The sequence below is a fragment of the Dama dama genome, chromosome 1 (assembly GCF_033118175.1).
Source record: "Dama dama isolate Ldn47 chromosome 1, ASM3311817v1, whole genome shotgun sequence".
Taxonomy (NCBI): Eukaryota; Metazoa; Chordata; class Mammalia; order Artiodactyla; family Cervidae; genus Dama; species Dama dama.
Window position 1 is genome coordinate 46,041,895 of NC_083681.1, and position 22,348 is coordinate 46,064,242.

At 39.7% G+C, this 22,348-nt stretch overlaps 1 protein-coding gene across 1 annotated transcript; it reads right to left on the reverse strand.

Annotated features, from left to right (window-relative positions):
- Window positions 1-20,492: 20,492 nt before the first annotated feature.
- On the reverse strand, window positions 20,493-21,455 carry LOC133050904 (olfactory receptor 10A5). The gene has a single exon (XM_061135235.1). It carries the CDS (start codon window positions 21,444-21,446, stop codon window positions 20,493-20,495), a length of 954 nt encoding a protein of 317 aa, XP_060991218.1. The 5' UTR covers window positions 21,447-21,455.
- Window positions 21,456-22,348: the final 893 nt, after the last annotated feature.

The window sequence follows — 22,348 nt, forward strand, 5'->3', positions numbered from 1 at the left end:
TCCTCTGCTCAGGATTTCATTGGACATTCACACTCCGGGAAGGTGGCAGTCTCCATATGCTATTTAGACTCTATTACACCCTTAGAAAGGGAAATTCTCATGGCCTCATTCTTCATCCTCTTGTTATTATTGTTGAAGCTCAAACAGCTATACTTTCCAATGTTAAAAACAAGTCTGACTATGGGATTCACTTTTTTTTTTCTAAGAATATCAACAATTTTTTTTTTTTTTCAGACTGAACTGAGGCATACCATGTATATCTATACATGTCCTGACTTTTCTTTACTCAATAGAGGATGGCCAAAGTCACAGCTTCATTTTTGTGCTTCTATCCTATCTCTCTTCAACAGTCAGTAGTGCCAAAATAGAAGCCAGGCCAACCATTTCTGAAGAGAAGGGTCTTAATGCACAGAAATGTGGTGAGGGCGTGTTTTCTGCAAAATGAAGGAGGGAAGGAGAAAGTCAAGGAAAGTGAGTTACCATTACCAATGATCCCTCAGGAGGAAACCTGAATGAGTCCCAGTTTGGAGCAGCTCATACTTGGGAAGAGTTCAGTATACTGGAGTGATCATTTCTAAACTCAGACAATTGTAGTTTAAACAAGATGAATAATATAGGACCTAAGGCTTATCTTAATCACAGGACTAAATACCCTGCATGTGGCTATATGTGATCAGACAAAGAGAACATAGACTCAAAATACTGTCAGACCATAGGGAGCATCCAGGTATCTTATGTATGAACCCTTTCATTAGCTTCTACTGGTCATCTTGTGTCTTGACTCTCAGGAAACATGAAACAAATTTTACACATTAATAAAGACCAAATCAAGTGTGCAAGTGTGACTAATAATGTGAAATCCTGTGAAAAAGAATCAGACGGTTTCACCATTGTATCAATAACTAAACTTCAAAATTGGAACTCTGAAAGTTTTTTTGATGGCTACAAAATTAAAGGAATAAATCTAAAGCACATAGCATGGTGACTGGCCTATAACACACACTCAGTGAATGCTAATCATTACATTATAATGATTTCAAGCTAGATCTACCTCTAAAATCTACTTCTTATATAATCTATTGCCCCAAATCACTGCAGCCTTTCATTTTCAATCCCTAAGAGAAAAAAATAATTTATTCAATAAATATTGATTATCTTTAGTGTGCCAGAGATTGCTCTAGATATTGGAAATAATATACTAGTAAATAAAGCAAACAAAAATCTCCACCCTCATATAACTCACTTTTTAACAGGAAAGTTGTGTTATATTAAGTTATATGAATAGAATGTTTATTATGTTAGATGATGAGAAGAATAAAGCAGTGGAGAAGACAGGATTTAGGGTGTGGGGTGTGGCACAGAAGGTCTCACTGAGAAGATGATTTTTGAGTAAAGTCCTGAGCAGGTGCAAGACATGAAGACAAGGTGGTGAAAGACAGAGGGAGGTAAAGAGCAAAAATAGTGAGAAAGAGTCTTTTAAAAATTTTTTCCTGATTCCTATTCATTTAAAAAATCTCAAGCTGGGCATCACTTACTTTATAGAAACTTTTTTGAAATATTATTTATTTTCATAGTAAAAATGAACATTTATTTGGCACCAAGTCAATACTAGACAGTACTATGAGTGTTTTGCAAGTGTTATGGTTTTTTCACAACTACCAGAAGCTGTAGGAACTATTACTAGTTTCACTTTACATCCAAGGAGTCTGAGGCCCAGAGAAGGGAGTAATTTTCCTAAAGTTAGGCAGCCAGCAAGTGTTGACATCTGACTCCAAACCATGGGCTTGCCTGTTAGGTGGCACTTTCACCCCCTCTCTGAGAATGGAAATGAATTTGAACTCAGAGGTGAGACTAAGCTGGAGCACTTGGCATAGGATGGTAGCAAAGGAGAAAAGAAGCAAGATTACTTCTAGGAGGGCAGAACATTTTAAGGTGTTAGCATCACTGCAGACCTGAAATACCTCTTTCACAGTCCTTATCTTAGAATAATCATGAATATATGTCTCCATCTCATATTCTAGGGGGTAGATTCCTTGAGAGCAGAAATTGTGTTATTCAACTTTTTATCCCAACACCTTGCAAGGCAGATACCCAGTAATTTGTTATTAATTGAAGAATGAAGAAGATATGAAAATAATTAGGGAAATACCTAAATAGGCAGCGTTTAGGCACAGTGAGCCACATTCATAAGGAATTTAGACACAAAAGACTGCATCCAGCAACAGTACAGCCTTAGGTGTAAAGACTGGTGAGGCATATCTTCCTCCTGCCCAACCTCGCCACCCCCTCCTCCCCACTTTCATCTACCTCATTTCAGGAATTGATGCCACCTGGCTGTGTCCCCAGGAACTGGGTTAAAAATTCTTCATTCATCCCCCAAACTTGATTATTTTTCTTCCTAAAACACTGATTCAACATCACCTTCTCCATCTCTATCACCATGGCTTTAGGTTCTGGCTCTTATTTCCCCTGGCCTAGAATCTTATAGGAACCCGACTCTATCTCATTCTCTTCGATCCATTCTTGACTTGTATGTGATCTGACAGCAGCTCAAACAAAGTTATTTACCTGCTAACTCTCTTTCAGTCACTCCTTACTGTTCTTGGAGTAAGTAAAATTCTTAAAAGGTCTTTTTCTCTGATTTCTGCTTATTTTTCCAGTTTGAAACCCCCTACAGAGCTGATGCTCTAGTCACACCAAAATACTTTCTGTTCTGTGCACACATGGTTTTCTCTCACCTCTCCTTGCCTTTCTGCCTGTGGCTCTCTACTCTGGGGACCTCTTCCTGCAACTATGTATAACTTTCTGCTAATTTTTCAAGTCTCAGTGGAAACACCACTTTCTGTGTGAAGTTTCCCTGTCCTCCCTTGGACGGATCAAGGGATTATTCTTTTACTCTTTTAACACTTGATGTAAACTGCTATTAGAGCATCTTTATAATTGCGCATGTGTGCATCTATTTATGTTATATAATTATTAACATCATGAGGACAAATGTATTCATTCCCCATTGTATCTTTTGCCACTAGCAGAGTTCTTAACTCTAAGTGCTTAATAATTAATGTAGCCTAAGGTTTAACATTTTTCAAAGCAGGTTGATGATACTATTGGATCTCTAGGTGAACCAATAGTTATATAAGGCCTGTGTGTGTGTGTGTGTGTGTGTGTGTGTGTGTGTGTGTGTTTCCTAGCTGACAGATTAGATTTTATCTTCCAAGTTATATTTGTTTTGTTCATTTTTATTTTTGCTGTGTACTGAGAAGACACTTTTAAAGTTTTACTCCATTATAACAGCATTGCATTACTTAGTGTGCCATAAAAGTCTGATTCACTCACATATTTAATCAAAATATTTCTTAGGACAGAGCCAAGACTCTAGGGCACATAACTTAGGACTTATTCCCAAATGGTTGGAAACTAATTTTTAATCTCTACTCTTTAAACAAATAGCAAAGCTACTTTATATTTTCATCAGTGACTTTAAATCATTTCGGACATGGTTGGGTATAAATAAACATAATTATACGTACTCTCATCTGGAATGCACCTCTTTAAAATAGTAACAAAGGTCTCATAAAAAGTTCATCAAATGCCTTAGGTAAAACACAGGTAAACCATATAAATACTTATTTTTTAACCCAAAGTTGAATGTCAAGTTCCTAGTAAAACCTTTTCTGATCATTCCCACACCTGACTGGATGTAACTAATTACTCTTTCCCTGTGTTCCTCCAGGATTTTAAAATACTCTTATTATAATAATGGCTTTGTGTCACAATTATAGGTGTCCTTGCCTGCAAATTGTACACTTCTTTAAGCCACAAACCAAAATGTATCCATCACTATATCCACATTACATTATCTAGTACCCACAAAGTAACAGTAAATGTTTGTTGAATGAGTAGTTAGCATTTACCTTAATGCCATCAACTAATTGGCTTAATATCTTGGGGTCACCTGGTGGCTAAGATGGTAAAGAATCTGCCTGTAATGGGGAGACCTGGGTTTAATCCCTAGGTTGGGAAGATGCCCTGGATAAGGGAATGGCAACCCACTCCAGTGTTCTTGAGTGGAGAATCCCATGAACAGAAGAGCCTGGCAGTCTACAGTACATAAGTTTGCAAAGAGTCCAAACACTGAGCAACTAAACATGTCCACGTGCACTAATAACTTAAAAAGTTAATGGAGCTCTTTGTCATGAAATTCTCAGGGATTCAATGATGGATTAAACTCATCACTATCTTTTTTGGTATTTGTAAAAATTCTTTTAACAATGTTTAAATTATTAGCTGGTAAGAAATATGGCGTGGGGATGTCGTCACTCACTTAGAGCCAGACATCCTGGAATGTGAAGTCAAATGGACCTTAGGAAGCATCACTACAAACGAAGCCAGTGGAGGTGATGGAATTCGAGTTGAGCTATTTCAAATCCTGAAAGATGATGCTGTTAAGGTGCTGCACTCAATATGCCAGCAAACTTGGAAAACTCAGCAGTGGCCATAGGACTGGAAAAAGTCAGTTTTCATTCCAATCCCAAAGAAAGGCAATGCCAAAGAAAGTTCAAACCACTGAACAATTGGACTCATCTCACACACTAGCAAAGTAATGCTCAAAATTCTCCAAGTCAGGCTTCAACAGTACGTGAACCAAGAACTTCCAGGGGTTCAAGCTGGATTTAGAAAAGGCAGAGGAACCAGAGATCAAATTTCCAACATCCATTGGATAGAAAAAGCAAGAGAGTTCCAGAGAAATGTCTACTTCTGGTATACTGACTACGCCAAAGTGTTTGACTGTGTGGATCACAGAAAACTGTGGAAAATTCTTAAAGAGACAGGAACACCAGGCCACCTTACCTGGCTCCTGAGAAATCTATATACAGGTCAAGAAGCAACAGTTAGAACCAGACATGGAACAATGGACTGGTTCCAAATTGGGAAAGGAGTATGTAAAGGCTGTATATTATCACTCTGCTTATTTAACTTACATGGATAGTACATCATGAGAAATGCCAGGCTGGATGAAGCATAAGCTAGAATCGACACTGCCAGGAGAAATATCAATAGCCTCAGATATACAGATGACACCACCCTTATGACAGAAGGCAAAGAGAAACTAAAGAGTTTCTTGAGGGAAATGAAAGAAGAGAGTGAAAAAACTGGCTTAAAACTCAACATTCAAAAAATGAAGATCATGGCATCCAGCCCCATCACTTCCTGGCAAATAGATGGGAAAACAATGGAAACAATGACAGACTTTATTTTTTTGGACTTCAAAATCACTTCAGATGGTGACTGCAGCCATGAAATTATAAGAAGCTTGCTCCTTGGAAGAAAAGTTATGACCAACCTAGACAGTATATTAAAAAGCAGAGACATTACTTTGTCAACAATGGTCGGTCTAGTCAAAGGTACGGTTTTTCCAGTAGTCATGTAAGGATGTGAGAGTTGGACCATAAAGAAAGCTGAGCATTGAAGAATTGATGCTTTTGAACTGTGGTGTTGGAGAAGACTCAAGAGTTTCCTGGACTGCAAGGAGATCAAACTAGTCAATAGTAAAGGTAATCAGTCCTGAATATTCATTGGAAGGACTGATGCTGAAGCTGAAGCTGAAGCTCCATACGTTAATCACCTGATGAGAAGAACTGACTCATTGGAAAAGACCCTAATGCTGGGAAGGATTGAAGGCAAGAAGAGAAGGGGACGACAGCAAGTGAGATGGTTGGATGGTATCACCGACTCAATGGACATGAGTTTGAGCAAGCTCTGGGAGTTGGTGATGGACAAGGAAACTTGGTGTGCTGCAGTCCATGGGGTCGTGAAGAGTCTGACACAACTGAGCAACTGAACTGAACTGAAGAGATATGGAAATAAATGTAAAATTATAAAACATTTGAATTATTAGTCATTATTATTATTGATATTATATATAATATGTGTGTTAGTCAGTTGTGTCTGACTCTTTGTAACTCCATGGACTGTAGTCCTCCAGGCTCCTCTCTCCATGGAGTTCTCCAGGCAAGAATATTGGAGTGGGTAACCATTCCCTTCTCCAGGGGATCTTTCCAACCCAGGGATCGAACCCAGGTCTTCCACTCTGCAGGCAGACTCTTTATCAGCTGAGCCACCAGAGAAGCCCAAGAATACTGGAGTGGGTAGCCTATCCCTTCTCCAGCGGATCTTCCTGTCCCAGGAATTGAACCAGGGCCTCCTGCATTGCAGGTGGATTCTTTACCAGCTGAGCTACCAGAGAAGCCCATTAAATAATTTATATATACATGTATCAAAATATATATAACTTATATATACATATATAAAAATATACACTACAGTTTCTATAGTTACAAGAAGCCTCTAAATCCGAACTTTTCGTAAAGCAATGTTAGACAGATAGAAAGCAATCCAATGAGGTGTGACCAAGTTGTATGACAGTTGAAACCAGAGGAATACTGCAGCAAACATAGTTTGAGAATTTCCTGATGACACTACTTAGATACTATATAGTATGTGACAAGAGTCCACAAAGAAAAGGTTCTCGGGCTCCAAATTCAGAAGCTATCGAAAAGAATTTCTGAACACTTAGTTAATGAGGCTGAGGGAACTTAAATATGCATAACAGTAGTTTTTCTGACTTTTAAAGCAGAGGAGCTCCTTCCCTTATTTTTTTTTTTTCCAGTGGGTTTTGTCATACATTGATATGAATCAGCCATAGATTTACACGTATTCCCCATCCCAATCCCCCCTCCCACCTCCCTCTCCACCCGATTCCTCTGGGTCTTCACAGTGCACCAGCCCTGAGCACTTGTCTCATGCATCCCACCTGGGCTGGTGATCTGTTTCACCATAGATAATATACATGCTGTTCTTTCGAACCATCCCACCCTCACCTTCTCCCACAAAGTTCAAAAGACTGTTCTGTATTTCTGTGTCTCTTTTTCTGTTTTGCATATATGGTTATCGTTACCATCTTTTTAAATTCCATATATATGTTTTAGTATGCTGTAATGTTCTTTATCTTTATGGCTTACTTCACTCTGTATAAGGGGCTCCAGTTTCATCCATCTCATTAGAACTGATTCAAATGAATTCTTTTTAATGGCTGAATAATATTCCATGGTGTATATGTACCACAGCTTCCTTATCCATTCATCTGCTGATGGGCATCTAGGTTGCTTCCATGTCCTGGCTATTATAAACAGTGCTGCAATGAACATTGGGGTGCACGTGTCTCTTTCAGATCTGGTTTCCTCAGTGTGTATGCCCAGAAGTGGGATTGCTGGGTCATATGGCAGTTCTATTTCCAGTTTTTTAAGAAATCTCCACACTGTTTTCCATAGTGGCTGTACTAGTTTGCATTCCCACCAACAGTGTAAGAGGGTTCCCTTTTCTCCACACCCTCTCCAGCATTTATTGCTTGTAGACTTTTGGATAGCAGCCATCCTGACTGGCGTGTAATGGTACCTCATTGTGGTTTTGATTTGCATTTCTCTAATAATGAGTGATGTTAAGCATCTTTTCATGTGTTTGTTAGCCATCTGTATGTCTTCTTTGGAGAAATGTCTGTTTAGTTCTTTGGCCCATTTTTTGACTGGGTCATTTATTTTTCTGGAATTGAGCTGCAGGAGTTGCTTGTATATTTTTGAGATTAATCCTTTGTCTGTTTCTTCATTTGCTATTATTTTCTCCCAATCTGAGGGCTGTCTTTTCACCTTACTTATAGTTTCCTTTGTAGTGCAAAAGCTTTTCAGTTTCATTAGGTCCCATTTGTTTAGTTTTGCTTTTATTTCCAATATTCTGGGAGGTGGGTCATAGAGGATCTTGCTGTGATTTATGTCGGAGAGTGTTTTGCCTATGTTCTCCTCTAGGAGTTTAATAGTTTCTGGTCTTACATTTAGATCTTTAATCCATTTTGAGTTTATTTTTGTGTATGGTGTTAGAAAGTGTTCTAGTTTCATTCTTTTACAAGTGGTTGACCAGTTTTCCCAGCACCACTTGTTAAAGAGGTTGTCTTTTTTCCATTGTATATCCTTGCCTCCTTTGTCAAAGATAAGGTGCCCATAGGTTCGTGGATTTATCTCTGGGCTTTCTATTCTGTTCCATTGATCTATATTTCTGTCTTTGTGCTGGTACCACACTGTCTTGATGACTGTGCTTTGTAGTAGAGTCTGAAGTCAGGCAGGTTGATTCTTCCAGTTCCATTCTTCTTTCTCAAGATTACTTTGGCTATTCGAGGTTTTTTGTATTTCCATACAAATTGTGAAATATATTATTTCACAAATTGTGAAAAATACCATTGGTAGCTTGATAGGGATTGCATTGAATCTATAGACTGCTTTGGGTAGAATAGCCATTTTGACAATATTGATTCTTCCAATCCATGAACACGGTATGTTTCTCCATCTGTTTGTGTCCTCTTTGATTTCTTTCATCAGTGTTTTATAGTTTTCTATGTATAGGTCTTTTGTTTCTTTAGGTAGATATACTCCTAAGTATTTTATTCTTTTTGTTGCAATAGTGAATGGTATTGTTTCCTTAATTTCTCTTTCTGTTTTTTCATTGTTAGTATATAGGAATGCAAGGGATTTCTGTGTGTTAATTTTATATCCTGCAACTTTACTATATTCATACATTAGCTCTAGTAATTTTCTGGAAGAGTCTCTAGGGTTTTCTATGTAGAGGATCATGTCATCTGCAAACAGTGAGAGTTTCACTTCTTCTTTTCCTATCTGGTTTCCTTTTACTTCTTTTTCTGCTCTGACTGCTGTGGCCAAAACTTCCAAAACTATGTTGAATAGTAGTGGTGAGAGTGGGCATCCTTGTCTTGTTCCTGATTTCAGGGGAAATGCTTTCAATTTTTCACCATTGAGGGTGATGCTTACTGTGGGTTTGTCATATATAGCTTTTATTATGTTGAGGTATGTTCCTTCTATTCCTGCTTTTTGGAGAGTTTTAATCATAAATGAGTGTTGAATTTTGTCAAAGGCTTTCTCTGCATCTATTGAGATAATCATATGGTTTTTATCTTTCAATTTGTTAATGTGGTGTATTACATTGATTGATTTGTGGATATTAAAGAATCCTTGCATTCCTGGGGTAAAGCCCACTTGGTCATGGTGTATGGTTTTTTTTAAATATGTTGTTGGATTCTGTTTACTAGAATTTTGTTAAGGATTTTTGCATGTATGTTCATCAATGATATTGGCCTATAGTTTTCTTTTTTTGTAGCATCTTTGTCTGGTTTTGGAATTAGGGTGATGGTGGCCTCATAGAATGAGTTTGGAAGCTTACCTTCATCTGCAATTTTCTGGAAGAGTTTGAGTAAGATAGGTGTTAGCTCTTCTCTAAATTTTTGGTAGAATTCAGCTGTGAAGCCATCTGGTCCTGGGATTTTGTTTGCTGGAAGATTTTTGATTACAGTTTTGATTTCCTTGCTTGTGATGGGTCTGTTAAGATCTTCTATTTCTTTCTGGTTCAGTTTTGGAAAGTTATACTTTTCTAAGAATTTGTCCATTTCATCCAAGTTGTCCATTTTATTGGCATAGAGCTGCTGGTAGTAGTCTCTTATGATCCTTTGTATTTCAGTGTTGTCTGTTGTGATCTCTCCATTTTCATTTCTAATTTTGTTAATTTGGTTCTTCTCTCTTTGTTTCTTAATGAGTCTTGCTAGTGGTTTGTCAATTTTGTTTATTTTTTCAAAAAACCAGCTTTTAGCTTTGTTGATTTTTGCTATGGTCTCTTTAGTTTCTTTTGCATTTATTTCTGCCCTGATTTTTAAGATTTCTTTCCTTCTGCTAACCCTGGGGTTCTTCATTTCTTCCTTCTCTAATTACTTTAGGTGTAGAGTTAGGTTATTTATTTGGCTTTTTTCTTGTTTGTTGATGTAAGCCTGTAATGCTATGAACCTTCCCCTTAGCACTGCTTTTACAGTGTCCCATAGGTTTTGGGTTGTTGTGTTTTCATTTTCATTCATTTCTATACATATTTTGATTTCTTTTTTGATTTCTTCTATGATTTGTTGGTTATTCAGAAGCGTGTTATTTAGCCTCCATATGTTTGAATTTTTAACAATTTTTTTCCTGTAATTGAGATCTAATCTTACTGCACTGTGGTCAGAAAAGATGACTGGAATGATTTCAATTTTTTTGAATTTCCCAAGGTTAGATTTATGGCCCAGGATGTGATCTATTCTGGAGAAGGTTCCGTGTGCACTTGAGAAAAAGGTCAAGTTCATTGTTTTGGGGTGAAATGTCCTATAGATATCAATTAGGTCTAGCTGGTCCATTGTGTCATTTAAGGTTTGTGTTTCCTTGTTAACTTTCTGTTTAGTTGATCTATCAATAGTTGTGAGTGGGGTATTAAAGTCTCCCACTATTATTGTGTTACTATTAATTTCCTCTTTCATACTTGTTAGCGTTTGCCATACATATTGCGGTGCTCCTATGTTGGGTCCATATATATTTATAATTGTTATATCTTCTTCTTGGATTAATACTTTGATCATTATGTACTGTCCTTCTTTGTCTCTTTTCACAGCCTTTATTTGAAAGCCTATTTTATCTGATATGAGTATTCCGACTCCTGCTTTCTTTTGGTCTCCGTTTGCGTGAAATATTTTTTTCCAGCCCTTCACTTTTAGTCTGTATGTGTCTCTTGTTTTGAGGTGGGTCTCTTGTAGACAGCATATATAGGGGTCTTGTTTTGTATCCATTCAGCCAATCTTTGTCTTTTGGTTGGGGCATTCAACCCATTTACATTTAAGGTAATTATTGATAGGTGTGGTCCCGTTGCCATTTACTTTGTTGTTTTGGGTTCACGTTTATAGAACCTTTCTGCATTTCCTGTCTAGAGAAGATCCTTTAGCATTTGTTGAAGAGCTGGTTTGGTGGTGCTGATTTCTCTCAGCTTTTGCTTGTCTGTAAAGCTTTTGAATTCTCCTTCATATCTGAATGAGATCCTTGCTGGATACAGTAATCTAGGTTGTAGGTTATTCTCTTTCATTACTTTCAGAACGTCCTGCCATTCCCTTCTGGCCTGGAGGGTTTCTATTGATAGATCAGCTGTTATCCTTATGGGAATCCCTTTGTGTGTTATTTGTTGTTTCTCCCTTGCTGCTTTTAGTATTTGTTCTTTGTGTTTGATCTTTGTTAATTTGATTAATATGTGTCTTGGGGCGTTTTGACTTGGGTTTATCCTGTTTGGGACTCTCTGGGTTTCTTGGACGTGGGTGGCTATTTCCTTCCCCATTTTAGGGAAGTTTTCAGCTATTATCTCCTCGAGTATTTTCTCATGGCCTTTCTTTTTGTCTTCTTCTTCTGGGACTACTATGATTCGAATGTTGGGGTGTTTCACATTGTCCCAGAGGTCCCTGAGGTTGTCCTCATTTCTTTTGATCCTTTTTTCTTTTTCCCTCTCTGCTTCATTTATTTCCACCATTTTATCTTCTACCTCACTTATCCTATCTTCTGCCTCCGTTATTCTACTCTTGGTTCCCTCCAGAGTGTTTTTGATCTCATTCATTGCATTATTCATTTTTAATTGACTCTTTTTTATTTCCTCTAGGTCTTTATTAAACATTTCTTGCATCTTTTCAATCTTTGTCTCCAGGCTATTTATCTGTAACTCCATTTTGTTTTCAAGATTTGGGATCATTTTTATTATCATTATTCTAAATTCTTTTTCAGGTAGATTCCCTATCTCCTCCTCTTTTGTTTGACTTGGTGGGCATTTTTCATGTTCCTTTACCTGTTGGGTATTTCTTTGCCTTTTCATCTTGTTTAGACTGCTGTGTCTGGCGTGCCTTTCTATATTCTGGTGGTCTGTGGTTCCTTTTTATTGTGGAGGATTTACCCAGTGGGTGGGGTTAGACGATTGGCTTGTCAAGGTTTCCTGGTTAGGGAAGCTTGCGTCAGTGTTCTGGTGTGTGGAACTTGATTTCTTCTCTTTGGAGAGCAATGGAGTCCCCAGTAATGAGTTTTGAGATGGGTCTATGTGTTAGGTGTGACCTTGGACAGCCTGTATGTTGACGTTCAGGGCTATGTTCCTGCGTTGCTGGAGAATTTGTGTGGTATGTCTTGCTCTAAAACTTATTGGCTCTTGGGTGGTGGTTGGTTTCAGTGTAGGTATGGAGGCTTTTGGACGGCCACTTATTACTTAAAGTTCCATGTAGTCAGGAGTTTTCTGGTGTTCTCCAGTTTTGGGCTTAAGTCTCCTGCCTCTGGATTTCAGTTTTATTCTTCCTGTAGTCTCAGGACTTCTCCAACTATACAGCACTGATAATAAAACTTCTAGGTTAATGGCGAAAAGATTCTCCCCTGTTAGGGACACACAGAGAGGTTCACAGAGTTACAAGAAGAAGAGGAGAGGAAGGAGGGAGATAGAGATGAGCAGGAGGAGAAAAAGGGGGACTCAAGAGGAGAGAGACAGATCTACGAAGTTGTCTGTTGCCAGAGTGTTCTCCGTATCCCAGACACCTACAAAGATTCACAGAATTGGATTGGGAAGAGAAGGGGAAAGGAGGAAATAGAGGTGTTCTGAGGTAGAAAACAGAGAGTCAAGATTGGGAGAGAATAATCAACACACTCCTGAGTAAAAATGGGAACTGAATATTGGATTCTTAAATGTTCACAATTTATATCATATACTGAAAAACAAAAATTAAAAATCTAGAGGTTAGACTCTTAAAAATACTATATTAAAAATAAAAACCAAAACACACAAAAAAAATTTTAGAAATATATATGAAGTTCAGTTTAAAAATAGGGCTTCTCTTCTTTTTTTTTTTGTAAGGTTATAGTGTGTTGAAAATGAAAATTAAGGAGTAGTAGAGGAGTACTAGAGAACTTTAAAAGAAATAAGAGAAAAAGAAACAAAGAAAATAGAAGAGAAACAGGAAAGAAAAAAAAAAAGGAAAGAAAAAAAAATTTTTTTCCCTAATTAAAAAAATCGTAAAAATCTATGAAAATGAAAGTGAAGGAGTAATGGGGGAGTAATAGGGAATTTTAAAGGGAAATAAAAGAGAAAAAATAAAAAAGAAAAAATAAAAAAAATAAATAAAAAAAATTTTTTTTCTTACTTAAAAAAAAAAAAAAAGTAAAAACATATCTAGGAATTTCTCTGGAGCTGTTGCGGTCAGTGTGGGTTCGGCTCAGTTTCAGATAGCTCCTCGTTCCAGCTTACACTTCTCGATATCTACAGGCCTCTTCCGGTGTAGTTGGTGTTTCCTACAGGGATTTTAATCTGTTGCACCGGTTCCTTCTGAAGCGGTTCCCTTTGTTTCTTTGGCTTCTGTTTGCCGGTCTCTTCAGAGCCTCATTTCCGCCCTGACACAGGCTGGCGGAGGGGACTCTTATTCAGGTAGCTAGTTCCGTTGCGCTGCGGCGAGGGGCTGGCGCTGCAGGGAGGGGCTGGCGCTACAGGGAGGGGCCGGCGCTGCCGGGAGGGGCCAGTGCTGCTTTCTCCGTCTGCGCTGCTCAGGCTCCCGGCTGCTCTATATGGAGCGCGCCCCGCGCTACGCGCGGTTCCAGCCCTTGGGTGTTCCACAAAAGCGGGGAGCAAAAAGCTCCACCTACTCTCTGTGCCTTCCCCGTCAGAGCGGTCCAGGCAGCCAGGGGCTTGACGGGCGCACTTTCCCGGGTGCGGCGCGCCCACTCCCCTCCGCGGTCCCAGTCTCAGTTTCCGCTGGCGCCAGTCGGGTACGTGCGCCTTCTGCCCTCCGCGTCCCCAGCCCCAGTCCCTGCCCGCGCCGGTCGGGTGCTTGCGCCCTGTGTCTCACCGCGACCTTTCCCTCCCCCCTGCCTCCTGCCTCCGGCGGGGCTGGGCCGGTCCGCAGCCTGCTAGCTCTTCTCTGGACTTTCTCGGTCCCTTTGTTCTGCGAACGGCCGGCAGTGTGTTCGGGCGGTTAATTTTCTCTCTCTCTTTTGCCCTCCCACAGTTCAAGTTGGCAACTCACAGAAGCTCCCTCTGATTGTCCTCAGGGCACTCAGGCCTGGACCCTAGCCCAAGCAATGCCGCCTAAGACTCCCTTCCCGGGACGGATCTCCGTCCTTAGCTCTTTTGTCTCACTTTTTATCCTTTATATTTTGCCCTACCTCCTTTCGAAGACAATGGGCTGCTTTTCTGGGCGCCTGATGACCTCAGCTAGCGATCAGAAGTTGTTTTGTGAAGTTTGTTCTGCATTCAGTTATTCTTTTGATGAATTTGTAGGAGAGAAAGTGGTCTCCCCATCCTACTCCTCTGCCATCTTGGCTCCTCCCTCCTTCCCTTTTCTTTCAAACCAAGTCTTTCAGAACTCTCAAGACTTGAGTCGAATGAGGATGAACTAGGGCAGGGACCAGAGCTAAAAGACCCATTTGTTTGGCTTTCACTTTTCTCCTGGCCACTGAAATGGCCCCCTCGTGCCTCTTCTTAGGACCCTGGGGCTGCACGAAACACAATAGGAAAGCAGGAGTCCTGGCTTTGTGTCTGCCTCCCTCCCACAGTTTTCAGTCATGTATTCCGTCATTTCCTTGATCTTTCTCTATCACTTCAGTTCAGTTCAGTCACTCAGTCATGTCTGACTCTTTGCGACCCTATGAACCAGGCCTCCCTGTCCATGACCAACTCCCGGAGTCCACCCAAACCCATGTCCATTGAGTCGGTGATGCCACCCAAGCTATCTTATCCTGGTCGTCCACTTCTCCTCCTGCCCTCAATCTTTCCCAGCATCAGGGTCTTTTCAAATGAGTCAGCTTTTTGCATCAGGTAGCCAAAGTATTGGAATTTCAGCTTCAAAATCAGTCCTACCAATGAACACCCAGGGCTGATTTCCTTTTGGATGGACTGGTTGGATCTCCTTGCAGGCCAAGGGACTCTCAAGAGTCTTTTCCAACACCACAGTTCAAAAGCATCGATTCTTCAATGCTCAGCTTTCTTTATAGTCCAACTCTCACATCCATACATGACCACTGGATAAACCATAGCCTTGACTAGACGTACTTTTGTTGACAAAGTAATGTCTCTGCTTTTTAATATGCTGTCTAGGTTGGTCATAACTTTCTTTCTTTTGACCTAGACTTCCTTCTCTTTCTCTTTCACCTTTTTCTTCTGTTTTTAATATTGTTTTCTCCCTGTAAGTAAGAAAGGGGTGACAGAGGGGAAGAGAGTACCTTTCCTAGGGTAGGGGACATTATGGGGAAACTTGAAATCCTGTTCCTCTCAGTTGAGGTTATGTAACCAGCCATGTCTCTATCCAGATTGTCTCCTTTCAGGGATGACATCTTGGAGATTCTATGTTTTGTTTCAACAAGGAAGAACTAGTTAACACACCTAAGAGAACTTTGTGAAACTACCACACATGTGGTAGTTTGAGACCACATAGTTATCATGGCAATGATCTGGGGGGAGCTAAAGTTCCAGTTATTGTTTGTTTTAGATGTGAGACACAAAACTACTGACATGACATTTTTTAAGTTATGTTTCTTTCCAACTATAAAATGTCAGTTATTATAAATGCCCTACCCACCTGACAGGGTGGTTGTGGGTATGAAATGAGATGATTCATGTGCAAACACTTTGAACAGTCTAAAGCACAATACACATTTTATCACTGTTATCTATTCTTTAGCAGATTCCCTTTGTCCTACTTCTTTTGTCAAATTCTATAAAACCCCATGTGTTTTACTTGAGATTTCTGATCACCTTTCTTATCTCTCAGAAATGTGTCAAAATGGACACCTTTCTTGATGGTGAGCCATCATCCTCTTTACAGGAGATTTCAAGTTTGTGCCCTGCCTTCTCATCCTTCACTTACCTCCTGTGAGAGGTTTGTCTGTTTCACATTGAAGAGAAGCCCTGGTTTGGATCCAGCTTTGGATTATGTCTGAATGGGTGACATCAGGGGAGTTCTAAATTGTGGTGATGTCTGTGCAAGCCACTTCAGAAAAGTCCTGTGCTATGTCTGTACCAGTCATTCCAAAGACACTCTGGCTTGCGCTTATCCTGGTCCACACTGCTGGTGAAGTCGGGTTTGCCTTGTCACATTCTCAAAGAAGCTTTGTCCCGGTGTCTTGGACACTGCGGGTAGCTACGATGGGCCAGCAGCTGTAAATCAGTCTGAGCTGGGCAGCGTTAGTCACTCCAGAGAAGCTCTGGGCTGGGCTTGTGCCATTCACTCTAGGGGATTCCAGGCTGGGTCTCAGGGCTCCCTGGTCCCTGCTGTTTACTCTTGGAAGTGACTTCCCCCAATACTTCCTCTTCTTCAGGAGAAATCATAGGTTCACTTTCTGACAGGTATGAGATTTGAGGGGTTCCCAAGAGTACAAAATCTCATGAAGATTCTGCATGAAACCTTCCTTGGAGGAAGGTTTTTACTGCAGCTTCAACTTCTCCTGCACTTGTGAGGCTACAAGAGAAAAGGAACAAAACTCAGTGGTCTGTCTATTCTCCAAGGTTTCCACCAGACAGAGACTAGAGGAGCATACCAGTATTCTTTATTTTTTTTTTCCAGATTCATTGAGATATAATTGACATAGAACATTGTGTAAGTTTAAGGTGTATAATGTGATGATTTGATACATGTGTATATTGTGAAATGAGTATAATAGAGTTAGTTAAGAGGTCCATTACTTCATATAATTAGCTGTATATTTATGTGTGTATGGTGAAAATATTTAAGATCTTCTCTCTTAGCAACTTTCAAGTATATAACACACTATTGTTAAGTAGAGTAACTATGCGGTACCTTTGATCCCCAGAACTTAATTATTTAAAACTGACTTTGTACAGTTTGACCCACCTCAACATACCCAGGTCTTGGCAACCATCATTCTTATCTCTGTTTCTTTGAGTTCAGTATTTTCAGATTCCACATATAAGTGAAATCATACAATATTTGTCTTTTTCGGTCTGAATTATCTCACTTAGCATAATGCTGTCAAGTTCCATTCATGATGTCGCAAGTAGCAAGATTTCCTTCTTTTTTTTTTTTACAGCTGATTAATATTGCATTGCATATATGTATACATATGCCAATTTTCTTTATCCATTCATGTGTTGATGGACACTTAGCTGGTTTCCATGTATTGGCTATTGTGAAAAGTGTTGCAATGAATATGGGAGTGCAGGTATCTCCAAGAAAGTGGTTTAATTTCCTCAAACTAGTATTCTTTTACATTTCCTTTCACTTTGATTCTTATTGGGCTTGGTGCTTAGGACTTATTTCTGACCTGGACTCAGGAGAGGTCAGAAGATGCTTGAAGAGGAGAATTCAGTAGCCATTGTCTAAGCAAACTGGAGAATATTAGTGAAAACCATAGCAGTTTGTTTAGGATGCTGTCAGTAGGGGAGGCTATTAACTACTGGTTAAGATGAAAAGGCTAACATCTCAAAGTCTTTAACTCTTCTGGAATAGGAATTGAAATTGAAGGGGTAAGATGATGTCCATGATTGAGATAAAAATTCCTCCAACTGATTATGGCTTAACCCAAAAAGCCTAATGCATATCTAGGCATTCCTTACAGTGCTTCTGGAATAGACTTTTGACTTCATGTTTCTTACTGAAAGAGGTAGCCACATCTGGCTTGTTTATTATTGTTTGTTTCGCATCTGGCACAATGCCTACACGTACATGTTTGACTTTTTCCACAAGGCATATTTAAAATACCAATCTTCTCCCTCATTTTCCACCTGTAGCTTCAAAGTTGCATACATTTTGAGAAGCCTCAGTTCAGTTCAGTTCAGTCGCTCAGTCATGTCTGACTCTTTGTGACACCATGGACTGCAGTATGCCAGGCTTCCCTGTCTGTCACCAGCTCCCGGAGCTTATTCAAACTCATGTCCATTGAGTTGAGAAGCCTGCCTTAACCCTATTTCTCCATGGTGTTTTAATGTGAGTTTTGCAGAACAAAAAGTTTTCAGGAATGCCTATGTTATACTAAAACAGAAACACTTGTACAGAATTAATTTTCAAAGAGTTACAGGTACATTGGGGGAAGGCAAACAGAAAAATTAGTATAGTATAGTATACACAGAATTTAATTTGTCCATTGACAAACTTAACATAGATGCAAGCACAAGCTGGAATCAAGATTGCTGGGAGAAATTTGAATAACCTCAGATATGCAGATGACACCACCCTTATGTCAGAAAGTGAAGAGGAACTAAAGAGCCTCTTGATGAAAGTGAAAGCGGAGAGTGAAAAAGCTGGCTTAACACTCAACATTCAAAAAATGAAGATCATGGTTTCATGACCTGGTCCCATCCCTTTATGGCATACAGATGAGAAAACAATGGAAACAGTGACAGACTTTATTTTCTTGGGCTCCAAGATCACTGCAGATGGTGACTGCAGCCATGAAATTATAAGACACTTGCTCCTTGGAAGAAAAGTTATGACCAACCTAGACAGCATATTAAGAAGCAGAGACATTACTTTGTCAACAAAGGTCCGTCTAGTCAAAGCTATGGTTTTTCCGGTAGTCATGTATGGCTGTGAGAGTTGGACCATAAAGAAAGCTGAGCATTGAAAAATTGATGCTTTTGAACTGTGGTATTGGAGAAGACGCTTGAGCATCCTTTGGACTGCAAGGAGATCAAGCTAGTCAATTGTAAAGGAAATCTGTCCTGAATATTCATTGGAAGGACTGATGCTGAAGCCGAAGCTCCAATACTTTCGTCACCTAATGCAAAGACCCTGATGATGGGAAAGATTGAAGGCAGGAGGGGAAGGGGATGACAGAGGATGAGATGGTTGGATGGCATCACCAACTCGATGGGCATGACTGCGAGCAAACTCCAGGAGTTAGTGATGGACAGGGAGGACTGATGTGCTGCAGTCCATGGGGTCGCAAGGAGTTGGACATGACTGAGCAACTGAACTGACTGAGGAAAGAGTAATTTAGCTGCTTGAGGAGTTGTAGTAGACCTTGAAATATAAAGTGGATTTGGTTAAAATGAAGGTCAAAAGAAGCTTTCAAGTGGAGAAAATAGAGTACCAAGACATCACCAACTGCAAATCATCTAAACTATGAATTCAGAAGTCTAAATGAAATGCATAACTTTCTTCTGAATTACTCACCTATTCCCTCTGTATTCTTCAAAGTTTTTTCACTCAAATTAAGATTTAATTATGATTTTTTTTCACCTATTACATAAGCTAAATTCTAAATGATTGGTGACAGGTATTATTGTTGTGGCTCTGGGGAGAAAAGAATCTTCATAAATTTCTGTTGGGAGTGTAAAATGGTACAGTAAGTTTGGAGAGAAATTTGCCAAGATAGAAACACTATATACTTACACTTTGGCCAATAAATCCAACTTCCAGATTTCCACATGTCAGGTACACTGGCAAAAATATAATAAGGTTTGCACATAAAACTATTCTTTGTAATTGTAGAAAACTCATCAAATAAACTATGGCATATCTACAAAATAGAATACTATGAAGTTATAAAAAATAATGGGGACTCTTTTGTGTTACAGAAGAGCTATGCTGGAGTTAGCTGGATCTATTTTAACCTTTGATGAAACCAGCATCATGATCAAAATTTATGATATTACTTCAACAAGGTTAAGAACCTAAACAAAATTAATGATTAAAAACGACCCTTAAACAAATAACCACTGACACCCCAAATCTAGAGAGCCAATGGAAGCTCAGGTCATTCTTCCTAGGATAAATAGAATGAGGAATAAAGAGGTTGCTAGCATTATAAAGGTGTAGGTATGGGAATTATTGATCCACTTTCCCATGTCCATAGTGCAACCAGAGAGCCTAAAAGAACTAACACTCCCTCAGGGACATGAAAACTAATGTAAGTCAGTAAGGAGAGTTATGCACCGGGGGAGGACTAGTAGTTTCCTATCTGATGAGTGGAGTCATATTTGCCCAAAGGAAGACAAACTGACATGGTGGTTTTCGATGGGTTTTATACAGAGTGAAGTAAGCCAGAAAGATAAAGAACATTACAGCATACTAACACATATATGTGGAATTTAGAAAGATGGTAATGATAACCCTATATGCAAAACAGAAAAAGAGACACAGATGTACAAAACAGACTTTTGGACTCTGTGGGAGAAGGCGAGGGTGTGATGTTTCAAGAGAACAGCATCGAAACATGTATATTATCTATGGTGAAAGAGATCACCAGCCCAGGTTGGATGCATGAGACAAGTGCTCGGGCCTAGTGCACTGGGAATTGCCCTTTTTTATTTTGTGTGTTCCCATGCTAGGATTATAAGCAGTTTCATACTGTTAACAGGATTGTGAATATCTGGAATTATTTGGCCACAGAAGTGTTAAATTGACAATAAGAAAAGAATGTAGTCTATACTGGACAAGCAGAGGATTTTTCCAGGTGGTGGTGATAGGTCTAAAATACCTCTGTGATGGTTTCTCTTCACCGAGTTTTCCAATATTCATTTCAGCAGTGGGTTTCATCACAGCAGAGATAGGCAGAGGGATTCTAAATATCAAACTGATTGTTCCTTATTTGATAAACTTTAGTATTATTTGTTAATGCTTATGGGATGCAGTTTCTAAGGCCTAGGGCCTTGTGGAAGGTCCGACCAAGGGCATTCTTCACCTCATTATTTCTCAGGCTGTAGATGATGGGGTTCAGCATGGGAGTCACAATAGTGTAGGACAGTGAGAGCACTTTCTTGCTCTCAGGAGAATTATTGGACTTAGGGCGGAAGTAGACGAGGCTTAAAGATACATAGAAAAGGGAGACGACGAGCAGGTGAGAGGAGCAGGTAGAGAAGGCTTTATGCTTCCCCTTGGCTGATGGAATCGTCAGGATGGCAGCAGCAATGCGAGTGTAGGAACATAGGATCAGCAAACAGGGTATCATGACAAATAGAATGGTTCCAATGATGGCATAGATCTCAAAGAGTGCTGTGTCTGCACAGACCAGCCTCAGCACAGGCGGGCTGTCACAGAAGAAGTGGTTCACCTTGTTGCTGCCACAGAATGGAAAGCTGAAGAACCACGTGGTCTGCACAGTAGCTACAGGAATGCCTGGAAACCAGGAGACAGCTGCCAGTTTGGCACGTGTCCTTGGATTCATGATGACTGGGTAGTGCAAGGGACTGCAAATGGCTACATAGTGGTCATAGGCCATGGTGGCCAGGAGGGAGCATTCAGAAACCCCAAAGAAGAAGAAGAAATACATCTGAGTGGCACAGCCAAGAAAGGAGATGGTTGTGTCCTGAGCAATCAAGGTCCCCAGCATCTTGGGCACAATGGCTAAATTGAAACCTATCTCTAAGAACGACAAGTTCCTGAGGAAGAAGTACATGGGACTGTGCAGCATGGGGTCAGCCAAGGTAACCAGAATGATGAGGCTGTTTCCCAGCAGAGTGACCAGGTAGATGAGCAGAAATGTCAGGAAGAGCACTGACTGTATTTCAGTAGGTAAGGAAGAGAAACTCATGAGGATAAACTCACTCACTCTTGTCCAGTTTCCTTCAGCCATTGATATAGGAATGAACCCCCAGCTGTGATCATAGAGATTCTCGATTGGAAGAGTCAGATTCTGGATTTGTTTTTCAGAATCCTTCTCAGTGTCAGAGAAAGAGGCAAGATCAGGATCTCAGTTGCAAGGGAAATTATCTTGTGTTATCTGAGAATAAAAGCACAAGGAAGAAGGGCCACAGCATGAGCTCTGCAATGGCCCTGGGTCAGGTTTCAGCAGAGTTGATATGTTTCTATCTGCATGTTGACAAATAGGGAAAGTTTATGCCTAATCAGAACCATGCAACCCTGAAGGAACCACCGAAGGGTCCATTTTGGGAGGCAGTGGTATTTCTAAAAACACATAAACTTTTGAGAAACAAGCACAATGCTCATATTAAAGAACACATATATGTGAATTTATGATAACTTTAGAAATATCTTTATGATTATGAAGCAGATCCATGCATCTATTTAATTTTCTTCTCTTCATAATACTTTTTTTGCCTGGTCAGAATTTGGGAGGTGAATGAGGAGCTAGTGTGTATTAACATATGCATGTGCTTTATCCTTATACATGTGCATTTTACAGGTGAGGAAACTGACCCCAGAGAAGTTAGTAAATAGCAATTAAAGTGGCAAATCTGGAGTCTAAACCATATCTGTTGGATTCTGAAGTACTCTGATTTCTATTAAACCATGCTTCATTGAACAGTTTTGACTTGATCTGGGGATTATTTCATTAATGGTTATGAGAATTACAATTGGAATTTTTGCCAAATCACATTGAAGATAGAAGAGAATCAATACCACTAACATCAAGGTGTCCAGACTCAATTGGATCCTCATTTTACATTATTTGCTTCTAATTTGCAACTGGTTATCAAGAGGTTCTTCTTCTCTTGTTGTCTTGGTAATCTAAAG

Coding starts and splice junctions, on each gene's coding strand:
- LOC133050904 (XM_061135235.1), bottom strand. CDS start 21,446: ATGGCTGAAGGAAACTGGACAAGAGTGAGTGAGTTTATCCTCATGAGT.